The sequence below is a fragment of the Oryctolagus cuniculus genome, chromosome 3 (assembly GCF_051225735.1).
Source record: "Oryctolagus cuniculus isolate XC-2025 breed Fujian yellow rabbit chromosome 3, ASM5122573v1, whole genome shotgun sequence".
NCBI lineage: Eukaryota > Metazoa > Chordata > Mammalia > Lagomorpha > Leporidae > Oryctolagus > Oryctolagus cuniculus.
The window spans coordinates 976,027-1,000,804 of record NC_142869.1 but is presented as its reverse complement, the minus strand read 5'-3'; the positions used below and the strand labels follow the sequence as shown (position 1 = coordinate 1,000,804).

Here is a 24,778-nt window from a genome sequence, read left to right as displayed (position 1 = left end):
CTGTGTTACAGATACTTGAGGTTATGTACGTTATATATTGTTAAAATCTTTTACCTTTTACCTCATTAAAAAAATGTGAGAGGCAGAGAGAGACAGAGAGCTCACAATACTGGCTGCCTTCCTAACTGCCCACAACGGCCAGGGCTGGGGCGGGGCTGATGCCAGGACTCAGGAACTCAATCCAGTCTCACACATGGGTGGCAGGGCACCCACCACCTGAGTCATTTCCTCCAACTCCCAGAGTGCACGCTGGCAGGAAGCCAGAGTCAGGAGCAGTCAGCGCTGACCCCAGGAACCAACGCGGATGCAGCTGTCCTAACGGGTCTCAACCACTACTCCAAACCCACCTGTCTGACCTTTTTTCTTAATGCGATTATCAAAAACCTTAAGTTACGCATGTGGCTTACAATATCTCTGTCAAATGGCCCTTGTCACTTCTGTTTCGAGAGGGGTTCTCGAAGTGCGGTGCCTGGACCACAGCACGCCTGCCACCACAGACCTGTTGGAGACGCACGTTCTCGGGCCCCCCCAGGCACCTTGTGGGGGATCCTTCCTCCACGCGGCACCCTCTCCTGCTCTCCGCGGCATGGCCAGCCCCAGGACCCCCAGCTGCTGGGCACGTGGCTTGCAGGGAGCACACGTCCGGGCGTGCCCAGGCTCCATCCTTCGGACACCTTCAGCAAGGCTTTCTCTGTGAACTCTCTGAGCCTGGTGCACACCACAGGGAGGTGGCTGGGGGACACACAGCGGAGAGCTGGGCGGTGGGCGGTGGGTGGTGCTGACCTGGGGCTCGGGCAAGGTCCTCTCGGCAATGTTGGGCTTGAAGGACTTGGCAGGGTAGTGGAGGAGGAAGCACATGTTGAGTGGCGTGACACCCTCGTCCGTGCGCTTGTTGACGTCAGCCCCAAAGTCCAGAAGAAGGTTGACGACGTCCATATGACAATGAACCTGGAGGAAGAGAAGGCCAGGCTCCTAAGGAAGCAGCTGGCCCCGCGCCAGGGCTGAGCAGGGTGGGGTGTGCACAGAGTAAAAGACCGCCCTGCCCCGGCCTGCCTCTTCCATCTGACTGTGAACGCCACCCTGAGGTGGGGGGTTTATGTGGAGACACCAGCATGGCCGTGTACCTCCATCCTGTGCCTTCACCCACAGGAGGGACCTCACAGGTAAGGGACCCTGCGGGAGCCTGCTGGGGCGGGGTGGGGCTTACGGCAGCTGCGGCCAGCACGGTGTAGCCCTTGGCATCAGCCACATTGGCGTTGGCAAGATTGTCCTTCAGGATCCCGGCAATCCAGTCGTGGTCCCCTTCCTCGGCCTTTAGGATCATCTCCCGGGAAAGCTGCTCCTTGGGCCCACAGTGTGCAAAGCCCTCGCGGTTCCCCTCCAGGATGGCACCCATGTTCCAGCCGCTGTGAGCCTTCTTGTTCCTGGCGACACAGCAGGCTTCAGAGACGTTGGACCGAGCACCAGCCCAGCGCCTCCCGCGAGGAAGGGGGCAGGCGACTCCTCCTCTCCCATACTGCTCCCCACAATCCACTCCTGGGGCACCCTGAGCCCTAGAGCCCAGCTGGTGTGGGCAGTGTAGACACGTGCAGTGGTGGGGCCATGTCCCCTGCAGGGCAAGACTCAGGGCAAACACCTGCCCCCGCAGGAATGAGCTGGCTGTGAGCAGACCCAGTCACCTTGAATTCACCCCAGCGAGTGCACGTTCTCTGGGAAACAGGCGCTCCAGGCAGGAAGAAGGCCAGCACATACACAGGTCCACAGCTCGGCCCCACGCTCCTACATCCTGCATCCTCCTCTGCTCGTTCACTTTTGTTCAAGTAGAGAGTAGGCATGGCCATGGCCCATTCACCACACAACACTGAGCCCGCTGTGTGCACGGAACCCCCCTTCCTGGCCAAGAACTCATGGATTTATGTCAATTTCTATACACAACAGTCATCAACAATTAGAACTCAATTGATGTTTTCATGATGATGGTTATGTGGACGGATGAACAGGAGGTTGGTTACAAGCATGGTTGGATGGTTGGTTGTTTGGTCTCATGGATGGATAGGTGGATAATTGGAGGGTTACATAGATAGGTGGGTGGGTGGATAGATGGATGAAGGAGTACCTGGATGGATGGATTTATGGTTACATGGATGGATGGTTGATTGGTTTCATAGTTTCATGGATGGATGGATGGGTGAATAGGTGGGTGGATGCCTACCTGGATGAGCGGAATAGAATGGGATGGATGGATGGACGGATGCTCACATGGACAGGTGGGTGGATGGATGGATGGATGGTTACATGGACAGATGGATGGATGGGTGGACGGTTGGTTGGTTACATGGACAGATGGATGGATGGATGGATGGATGGATGGCTACATGGACAGGTGGGTGGATGGATGGATGGATGGTTACATGGACAGATGGATGGATGGATGGATGGATGGACGGTTGGTTGGTTACATGGACAGATGGATGGATGGATGGATGGATGGATGGATGGCTGGCTACATGGACAGGTGGGTGGATGGATGGATGGATGGTTACATGGACAGATGGATGGATGGATGGATGGATGGCTACATGGACAGGTGGGTGGATGGATGGATGGTTGGTTACATGGACAGATGGATGGATGGATGGATGGCTGGCTGGATGGATGGATGGATGGCTACATGGACAGGTGGGTGGATGGATGGTTACATGGATGGATGGATGGATGGATGGACGGACGGACGGTTGGTTGGTTACATGGACAGATGGATGGATGGATGGCTGGCTGGCTGGATGGATGGATGGATGGCTACATGGACAGGTGGGTGGATGGATGGTTACATGGATGGATGGATGGATGGATGGACGGACGGACGGTTGGTTGGTTACATGGACAGATGGATGGATGGATGGATGGATGGATGGATGGATGGATGGCTACATGGACAGGTGGGTGGATGGATGGATGGATGGTTACATGGACAGATGGATGGATGGATGGATGGATGGCTACATGGACAGGTGGGTGGATGGATGGATGGGTGGTTACATGGACAGATGGATGGGTCTGTGGTTGCATGAATGGTTATATGGATGGAAACATTCTCCTGTACTCAGAAAGTAGGCACGTGCATTCTACAACAGTCCAGTGTGACTGGGCCTACGGAACAGCCGGCTGCTACCCAGACAGCTGAAGCTCAGCACCTGAGGAGGCAGGAGACGCCTGAGACCCTGCACTCACGCAGGAGACAAGACCAAGCTCCAAGCTCCTGGCCCACCCTGGCTGTTGCAGCCATTTGGGGAGTGGACCAGTGGATGGAAGCTCTCTCTGTCTCTCCCTCTTTGTCTGTTGCTTTGCCTTTGAAATCAATCAATCTTTAAAAAATAAACGGTGTAGTGAGAGCGAGCGAGAGTACTGTGAACAGCTCTCCTTCGGTGGCTGCTGTCTCCTTTGCTGCTGTGGTGGGGGTCTGTGGAGACCATCAGAGCTGCTCCGTCTTTTCACGGCTATCCCTGGAGAAGCCAGAGGCCCCCAGCCCACAGGCACCAGCGGTGCTCTGCATTCTACCTGCAGCTCTTGGCCAGAGCCTGCGCTGACACAGAACAGGCGCCCGACCACACACTCTCAGCAGACGGGACACGGGTGCAGCTCAGGGGGCACTGGCTCTCACCGCCCCAGGTCCCAGAGCCAGGATTCGCCCTCAGCTCCCCAGCTCAGGAATGGGAGCCGTGCCCCCTCCCAGGGCTCCACAGCAACCTGGTGGCAGCCCTGACCTCATGCTCACCAAGGAACCTCTCGCCCACTTGTTCCCACAGGTGCGGCGTCCATTTCCTGCCCGGACGTAGTTGGCCCCACAACCCTGCCTGGGTTCTCTCCCACCTGTGCACTCTCCCACCCACCAACCCATCCGTCCTTGCAAGCCTGGCAGGGACTCCCTCACCCCAGGATCCTCGGGCTGCGTCAGCCACTTAAACAGAGCAGCCTCTTCCCACTGAGCCATCGCTCGGGCCCTGACAGCAGCAGGGGACACCTGTCCAGCGAGGGCACTTGTGGGTCACCTGAACTTGTAGGCTTGCTTCTGGATTTTGACCAACAAAGGGGTCTCATTTGTTATGAGCCAGGGTTCCTCGTCCTCAACAAACAGGGGGGCGTCGTCCAGGAAGATCCAGGCGTCCAGTTCTCTGCGGAAGGCGCGCGTCATGGGCAGGTGGCAGTGGTCAGTGGAGTAGACGTACATGTCGGGCGGCAGCGGCAGCTCCTCGTGCAGGAGAAACCGCTTGTACTCGTAGAGAAAGGGGTCCTGCGCCTGCTGCGGGCCGCACTCCGCCCTGCCCTCCTCCGAGGGGCTGAGTCTCGCCCTGGACTGCTCGGAGAAGCAGGCGAGCTCGGGGTGGCTGAGCAGGGAGAAGCCGCGGGGTGCCTCCGTGCACAGCTTGATGAGGTGCTCGCGGAACCACAGCCCCACGTCCTGGCTGCCGTCGGGGTAGGTCTCCACGCCGGGCCCAAACCGCTCGTCCGCCCTGTACAGCCCCTGCAGGAGAAGCCTGGCTGGGGCCGAGCCGGGGAGGGGGCTGACTCTGCGGCCGGTTCAAAGTCAGAGGAAGACAGCGCATTCCCGGAAACACACCCACGTGGCCGTGGCTGACACCGACCTCGCCTGGGGCAGGGGCCGGTGCTCTGGGGAGCAGGCGCGAGGGAGACGGCAGGGAGGGGCGTGGCCTCACAGTGAGTGGGTGGGAGACCCTGCACAGAGGGCTCACTCCAGGCAGCTCCCTGCAGACCCGACCCTGGGGGCCGGCAGCGTGCAGGGCACAGGACTGGACAGGCCTTGCAGGCCTGACCGAGGGGGGCGAGGAGGAGGAGAACAAGGGTGAAAGATGGAGGAGGAGGAGGAGCACACAGCTTCCAGGTGCTTCCATGGGGTGGGGTGGGTCACCTCTCCCCCTCCCCCCCTTCCCGGAGGATACTCAGAAAGACGGAGCCAGGAGGGCTGCCGCCAGGAGACTCCTGCAGCAGCTGTCAGGGAGGTGTCCGGGAACAAGTGACAAGGGTAGGCGCACTGCCAGGTGCCCACTCCCTGGAGGAGGGGCCTCTCCCTGGACATCCGGAGGCCACCGGGAGAGCAGAGGGGACACACAGGGGCCGGGGGCTCTCCCTCCCTGGAGCCTGCACAGGCCATTTGCTCAGAGCCCTCCGTGTGCTGGACAGTGCCTGAGGCCGGGCTGGGTGTGGGACCCGTGGGTCCAGGGTGCTCGACACTGCCCCCTGCAGGACGCTTGCAGTCTGCAGCAGGAGGCGGAGCTGGAGGGGGCAGACTGCAGAGGCTGCAGAGGAGGTGGTGGGGGACCGTGCGGAGCAGTGAGCGGGGAGTGCGCGGCCTCGGGCGGGGGGGGGGGGACCCTCGGGCAGGCCGGGGGCCCTGGAGGCTTCTGAGAGGCACTGAGCGGGCGTGAGGCACAGGGAGAGCCTGGGGTGCAGCTGCTGCAGATCTTGTGGAGAGAAGGGGTCACACCCTCGCCCCACAGCGCTACCCACGGGCCGAGTCACAAAGGCACCATGTCCACCTCCGCGGTGACCCCACAGCAGAGCCATCACTGGCTCCCGGGGTCGCCCATGGCTTCCAGAGTCAACTTTGGAGCAATGTAGATGTTTTACATAATTAAGCAAAACTCCAGAAAGACCCTGAACACGCGCTCTTTAATAGGCAGGCAAAATAAAGCCAGGGACTGTGTCTGTCTCCGGGAGGTGGACCGAGCGAGGCGGAGATCCTGTCCCCTCCCTGAGGGACGATCCCAGGCCGACAACAGACACGAAGCCCCCCAGCAGTCCCAGAGCCGTCACGGTGCTGTCACTCGGGAGCCACGGAGCACGGCAGTGAACCAGTGGATGGAAGACCTCTCTCTCTCTCTCTCTCTCTCTCCCTCTCCCTCTCACTGTCTGTAACTCTACCTCTCAAATAAATAAATATTTTTTAAAAATGTGCTTTTCAAATGACACTCTGAAGAACATAAACCGCAAGCCCACTGTGAGGAAACACGTGTGACTCACACCACCGAGCAGCGCTCGTGTCCAGAATGAGCGCCAAGAACCGCGCTAGTCGCACAAGACACCCAGTAAGGCAGTAAGGTAAGCAGAGCAGAGCTCGCGCAGGTCTAGACGTAGCAGAGGCAGAACGGGCGTCACCGGGGGCCGGAGGGTTAGGACGGGACGCCACGACGCCCCCATGGGAGCGGCTCAACCAAGGAGGTGACAGCCGAGCCCGCGGGGCGTGCAGGAGGCGCAGCGTTCACACGCTGATGCCGTGGGGAGGAGCCGGCACCGCCGCTGGCAAGCACCCTGGTCGTCCCGGTGGTGCCGCGGCCGTGGCCCTCTCCCCAGACTCACTGACTCGCTCGCTCAGCTGTTCACTTCCACCTCCATCACCCTGGCCCCAAACACACAGAGAGAGACCCACAGAACCACTCCCCTGGGAGGACAGACTCGCCAAGGCCCAGAGTGGATCCGACAGGTGCACCCGGACTCCCAGAGACAGGGGCGAGAGAAGAGGAGCCACAGGCAGACGGAACCTTCCGGGTCCCAAGCAAGACACGGCCTAGACAGAAGATGGGAGGAACGGAACAGCAGCCAGAGACAGATTCTGTTCCGGGGAGCAAGACCCAGCTGCTCCTCAGCCGCAAAAACGGAGCCCAGGAAACAGAGTGGAGCCTGCTGTGTCCAGGGAAAACTGGGAGACTAGAACATTCTGTGTCCTGCTCTCCACCCTCTCCGCACTGCTGCAGCCCCCCGTGCCTGACCACACGCCCACCCACGTCCGTCCCCACTCCCAGCTGCTGAGCTGACCAGTCTGAGTGTGCAGTGGCCCCGCCCTTCCTCACCTGCCCCACCCCCTCACCTGGACATCCAGGGCCCCACCTCTCCTCACCTGGACACCCAGGGCCCCGCCCCTCCTTACCTGGATACCCAGGGCCCCACCTCTCCTCACCTGCCCCACCCCCTCACCTGGACACCCAGGGCCCCGCCCCTCCTCACCTGCCCCACCCCCTCACCTGGACACCCAGGGCCCCGCCCCTCCTCACCTGGACACCCAGGGCCCCGCCCCCTCACCTGGACACACAAGGGCCCTGCCCCCTATACCTGGACGCCCAGGGCCCCATCCCCTCCCTGGACACCCAGGGCCCCACCCCCTCACCTGGAAGACCCTTGTCTTCATGTACATGGTGCCGTAGCCTTCCCGGCGGCTGAGGTAGAACGTGCCTGTGAAACTGGAGCCGTCCGGCCACACGTAGGTGCCCAGGCCGTGGCAGTGGTCCCGGTAAAACTGCCCGCGGTAGGACTGTGGGGCAGAGACCAGTGAGGAGTGAGGAGCCTGCCCTGCCAGAGGCCACAGGGTGGGGGGCACTCTGCTCACCCCTGGGCCCCACCCTCCGGGCTGTGACCCCACCTCCTCCTCAGAAGACCCTGGCCAACGGCCGCCCGGCAGGGAGGCAGGTCCAGTGCCCAGAGCTGAGCCCAACAGACCAAGCAGAGGACGCCTTGCCCAGTCCCCAGCTTGATGTGGGCTTGGCCACACCACCCACCAGGCGCTGAACAGGGCGCCCCGCCCACAGCCCACCTGCTCCACCCCTCGGCCCTGCCCAAGGCTTGCCTGCTCCACCCTCAGCCCCACCCACAGCCTGCCTGCTTCACCCTCTGCCCCGCCCAAAGCCCGCCTGCTCCGCCCCTCCCAGCCCAGCTCCCCCTCCCACCGCCCCTGCACGGGCTTGGTGAGCACAGAAGTGGCCACAGCTGCCAGGGTGGGCATGGCCACGTGGGGGCGAGAGACTCCAGCTCCTACTGCGTTTCCGGTGGAGGGGCTGGGCCAGGTATCAGGGCTGCTCCCTGAAGGGGAGGGAGCACTGGGAAACCTGCAGAATCCAGCGTCCCGCAGGACACAGGGCACACCCCGCCCGGGCCGCTGCCCCAGCAGGGACCCCAGAAGCCGGAACCCTGGGCCTGGCCTCAGGGCGGGTGCGGGCAGGTGTTTTCTCTCTGCCTCTGTCGGCCTAGACGCAAGGCGACTTCAGCCCCAACCTCCCCCGCAGGCCCCGCTGCCCCGGCCAGGGAGGGTTACCTCGCCCGTGGGCCAGGAGAACTCGCCGAATCCCAGCTTCGTGTTCAGCCCAAACTGCCCCCGGTAGAAGCAGCCGTCCTGCCAGTGCTGCTCGCCCTCCTCCAGCTGCAGCCGGGCCTCCTCCAGGCAGCCCTCCAAGCCCTCCGCTCCCTCCTCCTCCTCCTCCTCTTCCTGCTCCTCCTCCTCCTCGGGGCCCATGGGGGCTTCCCTGGGAAGGCAGAGCAGAGGGGGGCAGTGAGGACGCTGCGGGGGTCCTGGGAGCGGGAAGCCCGGGCCCTGCAGGAGCCCACTGCGGCCCCCGCCAGGCAGGAAGCAGACAGCACCCACGCGCGAGGGCAGCGGACAGAGGGACAGACGGACCCGGACGGAGGGGGCGGGCCGGCGGGCGGCTCGGCCTCTCTCCGGCTCTTGCTGGGTGTGCTTGCTAACTTCAGTGAAGCCCACCCCTGCCAGTCTCACACGGGCGCTCTCGCGCGCGCTCTCTCTCTCTCTCTCTCTCTCTCTCTCTCTCTCTCTCTCTCTCTCTCTCCACCCTCGCGGCTCCCGGGGACTCTGAGGACGCTGCACCTGTCTCCGGCCTGCTGACTGCCCAGCGTCCTGCTGATGGCCTGGCAGGCAGCATGCGACCCCGAAGCCCTCACACCCCCACTGCCCCACCGGCCAGCCCTGCAGCGCCAGCCCACAGACGCCGAGCCAAGCAGAGCGCGTGTCCGCGGGGAACGCACAAGGCGGGCTCCGGTGGCCTGCTGTGAGAGGGACAGCCGCCGGGGGGCGCAGCAACGCCCGTGGCCGGGGCAGCGCTGGGCTCCCCTGCCCTTTGCGGGCCTCCGGACAGCACAGCCCCGGGGGCCAGCCTTCGGGCCAGCAGCCGCTCAGAGCCCATCCACTAGAGGGCGCCCCTGAGAGCGGGGTGGCGTCCCCTCCCGGGGGAAGGGGCGACCTACGGGGGAAAGAAGAGAAGTGGAAATTCTATTAGTTTTCTGACACGGAAGCAGCCCGCAGGTCGTGCGCGGCCTGCCTCAGTCTCCCCATCCGCAAAGTGGGGTGGCGCCGTCTGCCCTGGGTGCTGACGACAGAGACAGGCTGGCTGCGCATGAGGCGTTGCGCACGGCCGAGCGCCCGGGCCCGCTCCTGACCGGGGCCGGCCGCTCCCCACCCCGGACTGGGGCTCCGACCGACACCAGCAACCCGCCGCGCCCACGGCGGGCGTCGTGAGGGCAGCGCCGGCCGACGCGGCCCCCTGTCCCTCCAGACCGCGCCACAGCCCGCCGGTCCTCCGCACCCCTCGACGGCGGGCCCGCACCTCTGGGGGAAGAGGGCCGAGCTGTCCGGCGACGACCGCGGGTCCCCGTCGGCCGGGGGCGCGCTGGCACTGCCCTGCGGCGAGGGCTGGGGGTCGCAGGCGTCGGCCGCCTCGTAGTCTGGGATGAAGGGGGAAAGACCGCCTTCCATGTTCCGAGCCTCCGAACCTGGGAGCGAGAGCGGGGCCACACGCACGCCTCAGGTCCCCTGGCCAGGGCCCGCAGGGCTCCTGGGGACCCGACCCTGCCGGGCAGCGGCGCCCCCACCGCCCAGACGCCGAGTCCGGGGTCGCCGCCCCCCTCCCGGCCCTCGCCGTCCGGCGGCTCTGGGGTCTCCCCGGGCAGCGGACAACGCGGCGCAGACCTCGCCTGTCGGTCGGACTGCAGCGACCGCAGCGCGGGGTTTCCCTGGAGACAGGCCCCGCCCACACGCGCGCGGCCTCCGCCAATCCGCGCCCGGTGGCCCGGCCCCGCCCCCTCTGTGACCTCACTGCCCCGCGACGCGCCGCGTTGGCCGCCGCCGTTCCCGGGGCCGAGGGGCTGGGGCGCCGGCTGCTCCCGCCAGCCGCGGAGGCTGGCCCGCGCGTGCCCCGCGACCCGCGGCCACCGTATGACCGAGCCGGGATGTCCGGCTCGGTGGACAGGCAGCACGGCCAGGCGGACAGCGTCTCCGCAGGCCGGGCCAGGGGCGCCCGCACCCCCAACCCAGCGACCTGGAGGAGGGGATGGGGAGGCAGAGCGGGGGAGTCCACGGCCGCGGTGTTAAGCCCCGGCCCCCGAGACCGGAAAGGTCTCACAGTGATGGAATGTCCGCGCTGAGGCGGGGTGAGCTAAGCCGCTGCCTGCGTGTGGGCGCCGGTTCGAGTCCCGGCTGTGGCGCGGGCGCTGACCCGCGTGGGCCCTGACCCCCGTGGCCCTCGCCCAGCGGATGGAGGACTCTGCCTCTCCGATAAATAAATCTTAATAAGTTTGGGTGAACTGGTAAGCGGGGCAGATCCAGAACCGATCCTCGGGGTGATGGCTCTCCGCTGCCCTGAGGCCGCTGCGGGCGACCCTGGCCCCGCTGGCGGCGGCGTGGACACCCAGCAAAGCGCGGCCCGATGTGCGCGGTCCCGCACCGAGCACCGCGACCCAACGGAGGTCCGCCCCAGACGAGTGCTGGGCGCCGTCAGCCGGCCTCGGAGCAAAGCGCGTGGGGCCGGAGGGACGCGGGGGCCGGAGGTGGGGGGTGGGGGCTCTCGGGGGCCGGAGGTGGGGGGTGGGGGCTGACGGGGGTCGCGGGGACCAGGCGGAGGTGCGGGGCTGGCGGGAGCAGGGGCCGGGGGCCGCGCTTCGGCACCGACGACTGCGCGCGGCCACCCCGGAGCTGCGACAGTAGAGCGCCGGCAGCCGTGCCCCCGTGAGCAGGACTCGCGCAGGGCAGTGGGTCAGCGCTGTACCAGAAGCCTGCGGCCGCGGGGCCCGTCCAGGACGGCGCGGAGGCCTCAGCCAGGGTGCCGACGTAGCCTCCGGGCCCGGGCGTCCCTCGAGTCCCCGCCCACCGGCCCTCCCCGCGGCCGCGGCGCGGGCCAAGGGCACTGCGGGGGACGCGGGCGGCCGGCCTCGGAGGACGCGACCCAGCGGGTCCGCGATGCGCCCGGCGGCCGCCCCTCCGCCGCCGCCGCCCCTCGCGCGCGTGGCCCCCGCGCTCTTCCTCGGGAGCGCGCGGGCCGCGGCCGCCACGGAGCAGCTGCAGCGCGAGGGCATCTCGCTGTGCGTCAACGTCTCCCGCCAGCAGCCCGGGCCGCGCGCGCCCGGCGTGGCCGAGCTGCGCGTGCCCGTGTTCGACGACCCCGCGGAGGACCTGCTGGCGCACCTGGAGCCCACCTGCGCCGCCATGGAGGCCGCGGTGCGCGCCGGCGGCGCCTGCCTGGTCTACTGCAAGAACGGCCGCAGCCGCTCGGCCGCCGTGTGCACGGCCTACCTCATGCGGCACCGCGGCCTCAGCCTGGAGCGCGCCTTCCAGGTGGGCGGGGCTGATCCCAGGGGCGGGGTCCAGCCTGCCGGGGGCGGGGCGGGCTCCCAGCAGCCGCTGGGTCTGCTACGTGACGCGTGGGCAACCTGACTTGGTTCCTTGGCTTCTTGGCAGATGGTCAAGAGCGCACGCCCGGTGGCAGAACCCAATCCGGGCTTCTGGTCTCAGCTGCAAAAGTACGAGCAGACCCTGCAGGCCCGGTCCTGCACGCCCGGCGAGGCTCTGGCGACGACGTCCCTACCCCCGGAGGGGGCTGCCGGCGTGCAGCCTCAGGGGTCTCCAGCGCAGACCCGCACGCCTCCCTCCCCCGCGGCGCACTGAGCCTTCGGGCCCCGTGAAGCTGACCGGGGTGGGGGTAGAGCCTCGTCCGCCCCAGCAGACTTTGGCCAGGAAAACCCAAGCTGCTGGAGAGGTTCCAGGCGGGCAGAAATTCCGTGCGGGGAGATGGAAGCTGCGGGCGGGGCCAGCCAGTGGCCTCTCCTGCGTCCCTCAGGCACTCAGGGTCCCCATCCCAGAGCTGAACACCGACCCCTGCAGAGGTTGGGGCTCTGGTGTCGAGGCAGAGCCGACTCCATGGGTCAGGGGACCCCTGGTCCAGCCTGCCCCCCAACACCCTACCTAGTCTCCAGGTTGTACCAGCATGGTGCCCCCACCTGCCCTCACCCGGCCTCCTCCCGTGGACAGCCCATGCCATAGAGACTTCTGGAAGATCCTCTGCTGTCAATATCCAGCAGCTCGGAGTGGAGAAGAGGAAAAGGAAAATTCAGAAGTAGTTGTCTGGATCACAGGCAGCGGAGACACGGGTTCACACGTACGGGGCCGGCGCCGTGGCTGGTGGGTAGTCACTGCCTGTGGATGCTGGCCTGGTCCCACCTGTTCCATGTCTGATCCAGCTCCCTGCTGTGGCCTGGGAAAGCAGTGGAAGATGCTCAAGTGTTTGGGCCCCTGCACCCACGTGGGAGACCCAGAAGAAGCTCCTGGCTCCTGGCTCCTGATTGGCACAGCTCCAGCCATTGTGGCCACCTGGGGAGTGAACCAGTGGATGGAAGACCTCTCTCTGCCTCTGTAACTCTGCCTTTCAGATAAATAAATAAATACGCGTAACCTGATGAACAAGGAGCCCGGGTGGTGCTCATCCGCTCCTTCTCCCCGGCTGGTGCCACCTGCCAGGCACTGCCCGGCCCAGGAGCAGCACTGGCCCCGCTGTCCTTTCCAGCCAGGCTGGGCCCGCCCAGTGGAGCAGCCGTGGTTCCCTGAGGCCCTCGGCTTGGGGCTCAGCCTCCTGTCCAGCAGGACACCATGGGCCTGGTGGCAGCACCCTCCCTAGGGACCTGGCCTCTGGCTGGCATCCCCGCACCCCTGGCTGTGACGGGACACGTGATCCTCGTCAGAGCACGCGCCACACCCTGCGAACTGTGCCTCAGCCGCGGCCCAGCAGCTGCTGCTCAGGCCACCAACCCCACTTCAGCCCTGTGGAGGGCTCCCCTGCCTCGGCCCTCCCCAGCCCAGCCCCCCCTAGGGAGCCTCTGCCTGGGCCCCAGCTTGGAGAGGGGGCTCAGCAGTCCGTCCCCGTTTCCACCCAGTGCCTGCTCACAGGTGTAGAAGCCTCAGCGCGGGGCACCTCCCTGCTGGCCCTGGCCACGAGGGTGGAAGGACACCTGTGGGTCACACCCGCTCCAACCGCAGCTCCTTCGACCTCAGTCCAAACACCACCCCTTCCAGGGTGCCTCCCAGGTCAGGCCAGGAGTCCATCGCGCCTGGGGCACCAGCACACGGGAAAGGCGCGCCCAGGCCCTGTGGCTAGAAGGTGGGCTGCAGGCAGGTATGAGCGCTGCTTCACCGCCTCGGAGGCCAGAGGCCTGCAGGCAGAAACTGGGCTGCCAAGCCCGGGGCAGGCGCGGTGCCCGGAGCTCTCCGGCCGCCCCGCCTGGGGAGCGACGCCACCTCCTGCCGCCAGGGGCGCTCCAGGCGCGGGCGGGGGGCTCCGGGGCCGCTGCCTGGGGGCTTGCGATTTGCACTGCCCCGGCTTCCCGGCCCACACTGGTTCCGTGACCTGTAAGGGCGTTTGTGCCGGCTTCAGTGCCGCCGAACACCGATTTGCTTCCTCAAGACTCGCTGCCGGCTCCAGCATAAATGCAGGGGGGCCGGCTCGCCCCGGGAAGAGGGCCGGTTCCGCAGGGGCGCGAGGGGAGGGGCGAGACCCCGCCCACCGCTCCTCCAAGTCCAGAGGCCGAGGCAGCAGGTGCAGGACCCCAAGCCTGGGCGCGAGGGCAGCGCGGCCGCCGCCGTGAGTTTTGAGAACCGACGTTCTTCCAGCATCCCGGGCCTGCCCGCTCTCGCCCCCTCAAGTCCGGGGTGCAGACCCGAGCCCCACCTCCGGGGACGCCGCGGCGATGCCTCCTGTCGGAGTGCACATGGCCAGCGCGCCCTCTCTGCCATCCGCTGGAGGGCCCCGAGTCCAGGGGGACAGCACTCCCCGGGGATGCGGCTGCCCAGGGGCCCCTTCCCCCCTGGGAATCGGAATTCTGAGGCGGCGACAGCAGCGCCCCGTGGTGCTCCCCGGCCTGGGCTGGCTGATCCAGGCGTGGGGCGCAGCCTTGTCTGCCGGGCCTCGGGACAGCACCGCCCGCCGACCTGCTGGGGAGCCGTGCTGCGTCCACTGCCCGCAGCCCGCACCTCGCACCCCGGGCCCTTCACGCACGGCGGGCGCAGCTGCGCCCGGTGAGGATTTAAACGGCCACACGTGGACCGCGCTTCCGTATTTGACAGCGCAGCCGTGAGGCTCCCAGGCTGACCCACGGAGGCGGTGAGGGATCTCTGGGGCCGGAGGCTCACGGACACACAGGCCGCACGGAGACCGCCGACCTGGGGGCCCGCGGGGAGCGGCCGTCCCGCCTCCCGGATTCTCCCTGGCGTGGGCCAGGCAGGCAGCGCAGAGTGCAGGGCTGGGGAGACCACTCCGCCGCCCCGCGCACGACGCCCCAGGCTCCCGGCTCGGCGCCTCGGCCCGCTCGGCGCTCCAGGCGCCGGCTCACCACGCGCCGCGCGCCCGCGTCCCCGGCCACGACGCCCGGGCACGGCGGCCCCGACTCGCGGACGCCCAGACTCACGGCGGCCCCAGCTCCCCGGCCCTCCCCGCCTGGCTCGCAGCGGCCCGGTCCCGCGCACAGCGCCCCCGGCGGCGACCGCGCGGAGCCCGAGCGGGGCGGCGCACGGCGCGGGGCCGGGCCGGGCGGCTCCCGGCGCGACTTCCTGTTGTGTCCGCGCCCCGCCGCCGCCGCCCGGCGCCCCTCTTCGGTCCCCGCGGCCCGGCGCGGCCGCCGCCCATGGATTTCACCTAGCGCCGGGGCAATGGCGGCGCAGTGCTGCTGCCGCAAGGCGCCCGGCGCCGAGGCCGCGCCCGCCCGCCCGCCGCCCGAGCCGCCGCCCGCCCTGGACGTGGCCTCGGCCTCCAGCGCGCAGCTCTTCCGCCTCCGCCACCTGCAGCTGGGCCTGGAGCTGCGGCCCGAGGCGCGCGAGCTGGCCGGGTGCCTGGTGCTGGAGCTGTGCGCGCTGCAGCCCGCGCCCCGCGCGCTCGTGCTCGACGCGCACCCGGCCCTGCGCCTGCACTCGGCCGCGTTCCGCCGCGCCCCCGCCGCCGCCGAGACGCCCTGCGCCTTCGCCTTCCCCGCCCCCGGGCCGGAGCCCCCGCGGCCCGCCTTCCCCGAGGCACCCGGCGCCGAGCCCGCCTGCTGCCCGCTGGCCTTCAGGGTGGACCCGTTCACCGACTATGGCTCCTCGCTCACCGTCACGCTGCCCCCGGAGCTGCAGGCGCACCAGCCCTTCCAGGTCATCCTACGCTACACCTCGACGGACGCGCCCGCTGTGAGTCCGGCCGGGTGGGCCTGGGCCCCGGGGCTGCGGGGCGCTGGGAGCGGCCTGGCACCCCCGCTGCGGGGGCGGTTAACCTGCACCGTGAGCCAGGGGCAGCCTCCCCGGAGCCAGGGCTGTCCAGGTGCCCCCAGTGAGTCCCAGCTTTGCCTTGAGCCCTTAGGAGCCTGCGTGGAGCTCCTGGTGCCAGGTCCAGGCCAAGTGGGCAGTGGAGACAGAGGACACATGTGACCCAGGAAGGCCCCGGAGTGGGTGTTGTGTCCCTGCCCGGGACGGGGCAGCTTTGGGCAGGCGCTGCTGAGCCAGACATCCAGGGGCTGGGTGGCAGGTGCAGAGGAGCCTGGGAGGGTTGAGCACCCAGCCCTGTTCTCTGCAGTGAGTGACACTTTGTCCCAGCAGGAGGCGAGGGCGGGCCAGGTAGACCGCGGTGCTCAGTGCCAGCTCACCCAGCTGCGGCAGGCAGGTGCTGGCTCCGTGCTGCTGACGCAGACCTGGCTCTGCGGGGGTTGGGGCAGAGGGCTCTCGCCGGCCCCAGGAGGCCCGGGTCAGGCCCTGTGACTACAGCGCCCCCTGCAGTGGGGCTGGCAGGAGGGAGCGCGGAGCCCGGGAAGTTTGGAGGGCACACCGTGCCGGCCAACATACATACGGAGCCCTCAGCTTTGGCGGCCCTGGGAGTGCCATCTGTCACTGCACGCGAGCACACACAGTGGTGCAGAGGCCCAGGGCTGGGGGCCAGGCAGGGTCCACCCAGCTGACATCTGGACAGAAGAGCCCGGACCACGCAGCCTGTGGGTTTCCCGCACACTTCCCAGAGCCCTGAGCAGGGCCTGCCGCTCACCTTCCCGGAACCCCTGCTGCGGTGCCCCGGGCTGTGACAGGTGCACGGGCCTCCAGCATGGCCGTGAGAGTGGAGGGGCGACTCCTCCCTGGCCTTGACCTGTGACCTTGGAGCCCACGTGTCTGGTCCACCCAGGAGAGTGGCCGGCAGAATGGTGGGACCAGGGCCTGTGTCGCCCTGGGCTTCCCTTGGCCGGCTGGCGGGGCGCTGGGTGCTCCCCACCTGCTGCCTGGCTCCAGGACAAGGGGCCGGGCTGGGCGCGCTGGTAGCAGAAGCCAAGCGTCGGGCCTCTAACCCGGGCACCCACTTTTGCACATGGATGCTACAGGGCTCAGGGCCACCTCCCCAGACCTGGGCCTGCCCCAGGAGAGGATGCAGTGGGTATTTCCTGGGGGCCCCATGAGCAGGCGAGCCCACCCCTCCAGAGGCAGCCTGGGGTGCCCTCACCCCTCGCACCCCAGTGCTGACCCAGCACCAGCACTCCTGCTGCTCCGAGTGTGGGCCCTTCCTCCCACATCAGCGCGGTGCCCCGTCAGGGGCCCGAGACCCAGCTCTGGGAGTGGGAGGGGGACCTGCTGCAGCCCTCAGTCTGGGGGAGGGCTGGGCCCCCCCCCGGTCTTCAGGGACACGGCCAGCTCACTGAGGTGGAACGAGGCCAGGGTAGGGGCTGGAGGAGGACAGGTGTGAGTGCCACCGGTGTGAGCCGAGGGCCGCCTGCCTTGGCTGCACTCCGGGAATGTCCTTGCTGTAAGACCCGAGCCCCGTGGACAGCATCTGCCATCTGGGCAGCCCAGAGGCCGGCAGGGGCAGGGGCAGGGGCAGGGCCACCAGGAGGAAGTGGGGGAGGGCTGTGAGCTCAGTCCGGCGGGTCTGCTGGGTCTGGGGTCTGTGGAGACCCAGCACTGCTGGGCTGAGATCCGCCGGCCCTGCCAAGGTGGCTGTGGACAGTGGGCTCCAGATGCAACCCGGGAGGAGTGGCCAGACCCACAGACCCGGCCACTGGGGGACAGGAGGCACCACTGGGCTTCAGTAATAGTGTGACCAAGGGCAGGTAGGGGCCAGGGCCAACGGGGCCCGTAGCTGTGCAGCCACCGATGGGCCAGTCCCTCGCTCAGACCCCAGGCTTGGGTGAAAGGTGACAAGGGGAGGGGGAGGCTCTGCCCTGGGGGTGGGGGCTGGGAAAGCCCCAGCAGCCACTGTAGGGGTGGGAGGGAGTGGGCCAACTGGCAACCTTGGCCAGAGGTGGGCGGCCGGGCCCCAGCTGCCAGGGAGCCCGCCCGAGCCAGCCTGCTCCACCACCACCCCTGCCTCCGTGCCTGGCTCTGCTCGCTGCCCGCGTCCTCTGGCTTGGAGCCCTTCTGCCACCCCAGGCTGACCCCTCCCCGTCAGGTGGGATTGGCGGGAAGCTCTGCTTTTCCCACGGTCACGTCACCGGGATCGGAGCCACCCTGTCAGGGCTGGGACTCGAGGTGTCCTGCTGTGCCTCAGTTTCCCTCAGGAAGCTCGGACGATGCCACATGGCTTTTTCCCTTGACTGCCCTGGCACGGGCCGAGAGCTCCCCTGGGCTGTCCCTCACCCCCACCCCAACGCACAACCTCCCACCTGGAGCCGGAGCTGGCCCTGCTGACCGGCGCAGGTCCCGCTGAAGCCCACAGCCCTTGCAGCCCCTCCCGCCCCGGAGAGCAGGAGGAGGGCACCCCAGGGGGCGAGTTCAGCGGCCCTGGCTGCCCCGGCGGGGCCGTGGTCAGGTGGCCACCTGCTGACCCCCCGCCCTGTCCACAGATCTGGTGGCTGGACCCGGAGCTGACGTACGGCAACGCCAAGCCCTTCGTGTTCACGCAGGGCCACTCCGTGTGCAACCGCTCCTTCTTCCCCTGCTTCGACACGCCTGCCGTCAAGTGCACCTACTCCGCCGTGGTCAAGGTCAGGTTCCACCTGCCCCCGCCCATCCCCCACCCCTGCCTGACCCCCCACCCCTCACCCCTGCCTGAGCCCCTCCTGCCCATTCCCCACCCCTGCCTAACCCCCTCCTACCTATTCCCTACCCCTGCCTGAGCCCCCATCCCCCACTCCTGCCTGACCCCCATCTCCCACCCCTGCCTGACTCCCATCCCCCACCCCTGCCTGACCCCCTCCTGCCCATCCCCCACCCCTGCCTGACCCCCTCACCCATCCCCCACCCCTGCCTGACCCCCCATCCCCCACTCCTGCCTGACTCCCCATCCCCCACCCCTGCCTGACCCGCTCCTGCCCATCCCCCACCCCTGCCTGACCCCCCTCCTGCCCATCCCCCACCCCTGCCTGACCCCCCCACCTCCCACCCCTGCCTGACCCCCACTCCTGCCCAGCCCCCATCCCTGCCTGACCCCCCACTCCTGCCCAGCCCCCACCCTGCCTGCCCCTCACTTCTGTTCCCAGTACTGCCCAACCCCCACCCCACCCACACTCCTGCCCATCCCTCACCCCTGCCTGACCCCCTCCTGCCCATCCCCCATTCCTACCTTCCCCCCCAATTCTGCCCCCTCCTGCCCAGCTTTCACCCCTGTCAGACTCCCACCCCTGCCCGACCCCACCCCTGCCTGCCCCCCAACTTCTGCCCCAGTCCTGCCCGACCTCACCCCTGTCTGCCCCCAGTCCTGCCCGACCCCACCCCTGTCTGCCCCCAGTCCTGCTCGACCCCACCCCATCTGCGGTGGCTGCACCCCCAGTTCTCCCCAGGCCACTGTGCAAGCAGGAGCCTCCCACGGTGGGGGGCTGCAGACTGAGGGTCTCACACCAGGCCCCACTGGAGTCCTGGGGCCCCTCAAAGGGGGCTCCAGACAGAGTTGCTGGGTCCCTGAGGGGACTCCGGGTCCCTGGGCCTGAGCTCGGGGCCCCCGGCTCCCCTCAGTGTGGGCTTCTCGCAGGCCCCGTCGGGCGTGCAGGTGCTGATGAGCGCCACGCGGAGCTCGTACGAGCAGGAGGAGGGCGTCTACCGCTTCCACATGGAGCACCCCGTGCCCGCCTACCTCGTGGCCCTCGTGGCCGGAGACCTCAAGCCAGCGGACATCGGGCCTAGGTAAGGCCCCGCCGGGACCCCTGGACACGGGTGCTGGGAGCCAAGCCGGCCCCCGGTGTTGACACCCCCGGGACCACCCGGCCCAAGACCGCACGCCAGGGCCAGGGCGCAGCCCCCTGCACCTCGCCCACTCTTGGGTCCCCCCGGCCCCTCTGCATCCCACGCCTTGCTGGGCAGGGAGGGCACCGTGGGGCGAGCTAGGCTGGGGCCGTGGGCCTCAGCGCCCTGCCTGCCCTGTGACAGGAGCCGCGTGTGGGCCGAGCCGTGCCTCCTGCCCACGGCCACCAGCAAGCTGTCGGGCGCGGTGGAGCAGTGGCTGAGTGCCGCCGAGCGGCTCTACGGGCCCTACATGTGGGGCAGGTACGTCCAGGGCGGGTGCCCTGTCCCCGTGTCCCCTGGCTGCAGGCCCCCCCGGGGGTGTGGGCGACAGGGTGGAGCCTGAGCCGGCGGTGCCCGCCCCCGCAGGTATGACATCGTCTTCCTGCCCCCCGCCTTCCCCATCGTGGCCATGGAGAACCCCTGCCTCACCTTCATCATCTCGTCCATCCTGGAGAGCGACGAGTTCCTGGTGATCGACGTCATCCACGAGGTGGCCCACAGCTGGTTCGGCAACGCCGTCACCAACGCCACGTGGGAGGAGATGTGGCTGAGCGAGGGCCTGGCCACCTACGCGCAGCGCCGCATCACCACCGAGACCTACGGTAGCCCCGGGGCGGCCGGGCGGGGCGGCGCAGGCCGGAGCAGCACCAGGCCCCTCTCAGGGGCTCAGGACGACGCCCCACCCGACCCGTGCAGGTGCTGCCTTCACCTGTCTGGAGACGGCCTTCCGCCTGGACGCCCTGCACAGGCAGATGAAGCTGCTGGGAGAGGACAGCCCGGTCAGCAAGCTGCAGGTCAAGCTGGAGCCAGGTACCCGCTGGGCCTCCTTGCCTGCCCTCTGCTCACTCCGGCCGGAACGGCCCTGTCCCTGCCACAGCCTGGCCGGCTGTCCGGGCCCCGAGGGTCTTGGGGGGGCAGGCCCTGTGCCCCCACTCCCAGGTGCCCCTGCTCGTCTGGACGTGTGAGGGAGGGCCGGGGACCCGGACGAGCTGTCTGCTTGCAGGAGTGAACCCCAGCCACCTGATGAACCTGTTCACCTACGAGAAGGGCTACTGCTTCGTCTACTACCTGTCCCAGCTCTGCGGAGACCCCCAGCGCTTCGACGGCTTCCTGCGGGTGAGCGGCCCCTCTGCGGGGCAGGCCCGGCGCCCTCCCCTCCCCGCGGGGCCCCTGCAGGCCAGCTAAGCCCCACCCTCCATGCAGGCCTACGTGGACAAGTACAAGTTCACCAGCGTCGTGGCCCAGGACCTGCTCGACTCCTTCCTGAGCTTCTTCCCGGAGCTGAAGGAGCAGAGTGTGGACTGCCGGGCGGGTGAGCCGCAGGCCGGGGGCAGGAAGCGCTGGCAGGGCCCCAGCTGGGAGGACAGGAGGGCCGGATGGGGCCTGGGGGGCTTCCTGGAGGTGGCGGTCAGGCCGTCTGGAAGAGGACTGAGAAACCAGGGCGTGTATGGCACCTGGGGCAGGGGGGTTGCCCTTCCGCTGGCCCTGTTTGTGCAGCACCTCCAGGGCGTCCTGAGGGTTTGGGACTCGGAAGGGACCGATGGCGATGAAGGCAGTGTGGGCAGCTGGGAAGTTGGTGAGGGACCCAAGGTCGGGGAGGTTCGGGGAGGGCTCCGAGGATCCATGCGGAGAGGGGCGGACAGAGCCTGTCGACAGCTCCTGGCCCAGGGGCCCCTCCCCGGCACTTCATCGCCTTGCCCTTGGGAGAGGCGGGGTGGGAGGGAGTCCCTCGGGCACCAGCCAAGCCTTGCGGGTCTCCCAGTGACCACCCGCTGCCCTGCAGAGGTGGTGACCAGCCTGGCTCAGTGCTGCTCTCCCAGTGCCCTTCACAGAAGCCCCCTGTAGGAGCCACAGGCGCGGGGCCCTGGCTGGGGCCGAGCCGGCCTCCCGGGGCTCATGGGTTGCCGGGGTAGGGTTGCGGGGTGCCCTGCGGGCAGCCCAGGCAGGGACTGCAGGATCCCTTCTGCCGCCAACAGGGCTGGAGTTCGAACGCTGGCTCAACGCCACGGGCCCGCCGCTGGCCGAGCCGGACCTGTCTCAGGGATCCAGCCTGACCCGGCCCGTGGAGGCCTTGTTCCAGCTGTGGACTGCAGAGCCGCTGGACCAGGCTGCCGCCTCCGCCAGTGCCATCGACATCTCCAAGTGGAGGACGTTCCAGACCGCCCTGTTCCTGGACCGGCTCCTGGATGGGTCCCCGCTGCCCCAGGGTGCGTCTCCCGGCCAGCCGTGGGGGTGGGGGGCTGCCAGCCCGGCGCTGACCATCCACTGCCCTGCAGAGGTGGTGACCAGCCTGGCCCAGTGCTACTCCTCCCTGCTGGACTCCATGAACGCCGAGATCCGCATCCGCTGGCTGCAGATCGTCGTCCGCAACGACTACTACCCCGACCTCCACAGGGTCCGGCGCTTCCTGGAGAGCCAGGTGCGGCCACGCCCATCCCCGCCCCTCAGGCCCCCGGGTCAGGGTGCAGAGGGAGGCCTCTGCGAGCCATCCTCTGGGTGTCCGGCTGGGCCCGAGGTCCCGGGCTGCCCTGTTCCAGTCTGCACGGGGCGGGGCGTGGGTGGCGGTGCCACGGCAGCCCACGGTGTGGCCGTGTGCCCGCAGATGTCACGCATGTACACCATCCCGCTGTACGAGGACCTGTGTACCGGCACCCTCAAGTCCTTCGCGCTGGACGTCTTCTACCAGACACAGGGCCGGCTGCACCCCAACCTGCGCCGGACCATCCAGCAGATCCTGTCCCAGGGCCTAGGCCCCAGCGCCGAGCCCGGCTCCCAGCCCGGCAAGGAGCCGGCCTCGGCCCCGCCGGCCCTGCTGCTGGGGGAGGAGGCCCCCGGCGGCGCCCTCGCTCTCAGGGACGTCGACGTGTCCGCCTAGCCCCCGCCCCTCCGACGACACGACTGTGCCTTCCGTGGTCCGGGCCGCCGGGACTGTGCCTTGGCTCTGGCCCCCAGGAGCTCTGCCCGGGCCCTCGAGCCCCTGTCGCGGGCTCCCCCGGGCTGGGGTGTGGGGACGGGCGGGGGCCTCCTCAGGTCCGGCAGAGGCCCGCAGACCCGGCCAGCCCCCCCAGGTTTCTTGCACTGCAGGGCCCCAGGCCGGCCAGCACACACCACGCCTCCGTCTCGACACTGACAACGTGCCACGCCCGGACACCAGCACCTGCCGGGCGCTGCCCCAGGAGCCACAGCACCCATGCCCCATGGCCACCACCACACTGTGCCTTATGTCTGCCGGGAGCCCCAGCCTGCACTGTCCCCACGGAGCCCCGCGCCTGCCCCCACCGGCCCCTGGCAGAGGGACGAGGACACAGGCGTCCCTTCGGTGTGGGCAGGGGCTGCCAGCCTCCAGGGCCCGGGGGGCGGTGGAGCCTGGACGGCTGTGGATGGCTGTCGGCTTGGGAGGCACGGGGTCTCCAGCCTGGGGCCGCTGCATGGGGGTCTCAGTGGTCATCCCATTAAACCTCCACCCTGCAGACCTGACCCGCCTTCCTGTCTGTCCCTCCTCTTCCTGGGCGCCCTGGTGTGGGGCTGGCCCGTGGGCAGCACAGACCTGAGGACAGGCCCCCACCACCCCCAGGAGCCCCCCAGCCCTTGGCCAGACCTGGGCCCCTGAAGGAGGCCACGTGCCACCCTGGCCCAGGCCCGTGCTCCGTGTCTCTGGCCAAAGCCCAGCCTGGACTGGAGGACAAGGAGGAGGTGTGGATAGCGGCCTTGAGCCTGTGGGACCTGTGGGACGGGTCCCGGGGGGTCGCCATTGAGGACGGAGCTGTGGGGTGGATGGCAGTAGGACCCGGCTGTGACAGGGTGCTGGGGAGGGGGCTGCATCTGGGGGCTGCACAGTCTCCATATGAGCAATGTGCTGGGGGCCAGGAATGACCCCCAGCAGCACCCCACTTCCAGAAGCAAACAGCCGGCCCTGACACCACCGCCATGCAGCCTTCCTGGCTGGGGCAGCCTGGTCTCTGTTGCTTTGGTGACTCGGCTCTCCCCACTGTCATAGGTCTCCTGGTGATTCCGGCTGCTCGGGCACAGCCAGCCTGCCTGCCCCACAGCAGCCACACAGCACTGTGGTGGCTGTGACCATTACTGTCCTTGCCCTGGCTCTGTGTCCCCCATGGCGGGGAGTGTCCTTCAGCCACATCTCTGTGGTGCCGCCTCTGCCACAGCCCACGGTCTGCACACGCCTCCGGCCTCAGCAGCCACCCCAGGCAAGCTTTGCCCGAGGCTGCGCCGCACCCCAGGGGCTCTGTTGACACCAGGGCCGACGCGAGGCCTCAACCACAGCAGCTCAGAGGCTGAAGTCCACGCAGCAGTGCTGGCTGCCCGGGCGCCCGGCCAGGTGGGGGAACATCCCCTGTGTCACCGGCACCTGGCTGGGGACAGGGGAGCTCGGGAGGCCATGCGCCCTTTCCCCCTCTCTGGCCCCACGGGCAGCCTGGCACCGAGGCAGGAGTGCTGGGACAGAGCACGTGGCTAGAGGCACAAGCTGACCACAGAGCCAGGATGTGACCGTCACAAAGGGAGCAGGGCTGGCTGCAGGATCCCCAGCCTCCGCCCACATGGGGTTCTTCGAATCCCCCAGGCCGTGCCCTGTGCCTTCCACACTCGCCCCCACGCGCTTCTGTCCCATCCTCTGCTCTGACAGGGGGCTCCTCCCCTGAGGCCAGCTGTGGATGGAAGCTGAGGGGACTTCTTGGGGGACTTCAGGCACTAAGAGTTCCACCTGGGGCATCACCGGCAGTGTGAAGCCAGCACCCGCACCAACCAAACAGCCCCGGGATACGGGTGGCAGAGCCCCCAGAAGGGGACCACAGACATGAATGGTCACGGTCTCAGACACACGTGGAACAAGAACAGGTGGTTATGGAAAAGTACCAGGCGGAGACCTTGAGAATTTATTTTTTTATTTATTTATTCAAAAGGTAGAGTAACAAAGAGAAGGAGAAGGTTTTCCATCTGCTGGGTCTCTCCCCAGATGGGCACAATGTCCAGGGCTGGGCCAGGCTGAAGCCAGGAGCTTCTTCCAGGTCTCCCACGTGGGTGCAGGGGCCCAAGGACCTGGGCCACCTCCCACTGCTTTCCCAGGTGCATTTGCAGGGAGCTGGGTGGGAAGTGGAGCAGCCGGGGTGTACGCCAGCACCCATATCACATGCTGGCCCCTTGGAGATCTTTGAAAGGCAGCCGTGAAAATAAAAAAAGGAAAACAAAGCTGAGTTGTCACCATGAAGATGTGACGGGGGGGGTGGGACTCTCAGGGCCACGAGGGACAGCAGAGGCCTCACACAGGGCGAGGACACTGGGCCCGACCCAACCTGCACGACTTCAGCTGCTGCAGACATGAGGCCCTTCCGGTGCTCGTGCGGAACACGCGCGGCCGGCATTCCTGTGCCTACCCAGGCAGCTGGGGGCAGCCCCGCAGAGCTGCCATCCTCCTCGGCTGCAGAGCCATCTGGACCAGGGTTAAGGTTTGGGGGAGGGGCAGATAGGACACCGCCTCAA

At 67.9% G+C, this 24,778-nt stretch overlaps 3 protein-coding genes across 11 annotated transcripts in view; 2 read left to right on the top strand and 1 right to left on the bottom strand.

The window, feature by feature from the left end:
- The window catches only part of ANKMY1 (ankyrin repeat and MYND domain containing 1), a 44,145-nt gene extending 34,248 nt beyond the window's left edge, over window positions 1–9,897 (bottom strand). For 6 of the 9 annotated variants that reach the window (XR_016231302.1, XR_016231303.1, XR_016231304.1 and 3 more), the window contains exons 1-6: window positions 9,405–9,760; window positions 8,102–8,309; window positions 7,181–7,324; window positions 4,050–4,522; window positions 1,208–1,424; window positions 784–948 (exon numbers count right to left, since the gene is read on the bottom strand). Coding sequence is in view for 6 of the 9 variants with exons in the window: in XM_089328755.1 (XP_089184881.1) it covers window positions 784–948; window positions 1,208–1,424; window positions 4,050–4,522; window positions 7,181–7,324; window positions 8,102–8,309; window positions 9,405–9,553 (1,356 nt within the window). In the remaining 3 variants the exon portion in view is untranslated. The other 3 variants (XM_089328756.1, XM_089328759.1, XM_089328760.1) reach the window with 3 other exon arrangements.
- Window positions 9,898–9,922: 25 nt separating this feature from the next.
- DUSP28 (dual specificity phosphatase 28) lies at window positions 9,923–12,529 on the top strand. The gene is made up of 2 exons (XM_051839352.3): window positions 9,923–11,407; window positions 11,531–12,529. Exons 1-2 carry the CDS (start codon window positions 11,033–11,035, stop codon window positions 11,735–11,737), a joined length of 582 nt encoding a protein of 193 aa, XP_051695312.1. The 5' UTR covers window positions 9,923–11,032; the 3' UTR covers window positions 11,738–12,529.
- A 2,070-nt stretch (window positions 12,530–14,599) lies between these two features.
- Window positions 14,600–22,759, top strand: RNPEPL1 (arginyl aminopeptidase like 1). The gene is made up of 11 exons (XM_051839346.3): window positions 14,600–15,280; window positions 17,908–18,048; window positions 19,032–19,183; window positions 19,427–19,543; window positions 19,649–19,884; window positions 19,979–20,092; window positions 20,286–20,398; window positions 20,486–20,594; window positions 21,259–21,489; window positions 21,559–21,701; window positions 21,885–22,759. Exons 1-11 carry the CDS (start codon window positions 14,768–14,770, stop codon window positions 22,155–22,157), a joined length of 2,142 nt encoding a protein of 713 aa, XP_051695306.1. The 5' UTR covers window positions 14,600–14,767; the 3' UTR covers window positions 22,158–22,759.
- Window positions 22,760–24,778: the final 2,019 nt, after the last annotated feature.

What these genes read in the sequence shown, in the direction of transcription:
- RNPEPL1 (XM_051839346.3), top strand. Translation starts at nt 14,768, where the DNA reads ATGGCGGCGCAGTGCTGCTGCCGCAAGGCGCCCGGCGCCGAGGCCGCG. An exon ending in CCTACTCCGCCGTGGTCAAG is followed by an intron (nt 18,049 to 19,031) that starts GTCAGGTTCCAC and finishes GGCTTCTCGCAG; the next exon opens with GCCCCGTCGGGCGTGCAGGT. An exon ending in TGGGTCCCCGCTGCCCCAGG is followed by an intron (nt 21,490 to 21,558) that starts GTGCGTCTCCCG and finishes ACTGCCCTGCAG; the next exon opens with AGGTGGTGACCAGCCTGGCC.
- DUSP28 (XM_051839352.3), top strand. Translation starts at nt 11,033, where the DNA reads ATGCGCCCGGCGGCCGCCCCTCCGCCGCCGCCGCCCCTCGCGCGCGTG. An exon ending in GCCTGGAGCGCGCCTTCCAG is followed by an intron (nt 11,408 to 11,530) that starts GTGGGCGGGGCT and finishes GCTTCTTGGCAG; the next exon opens with ATGGTCAAGAGCGCACGCCC.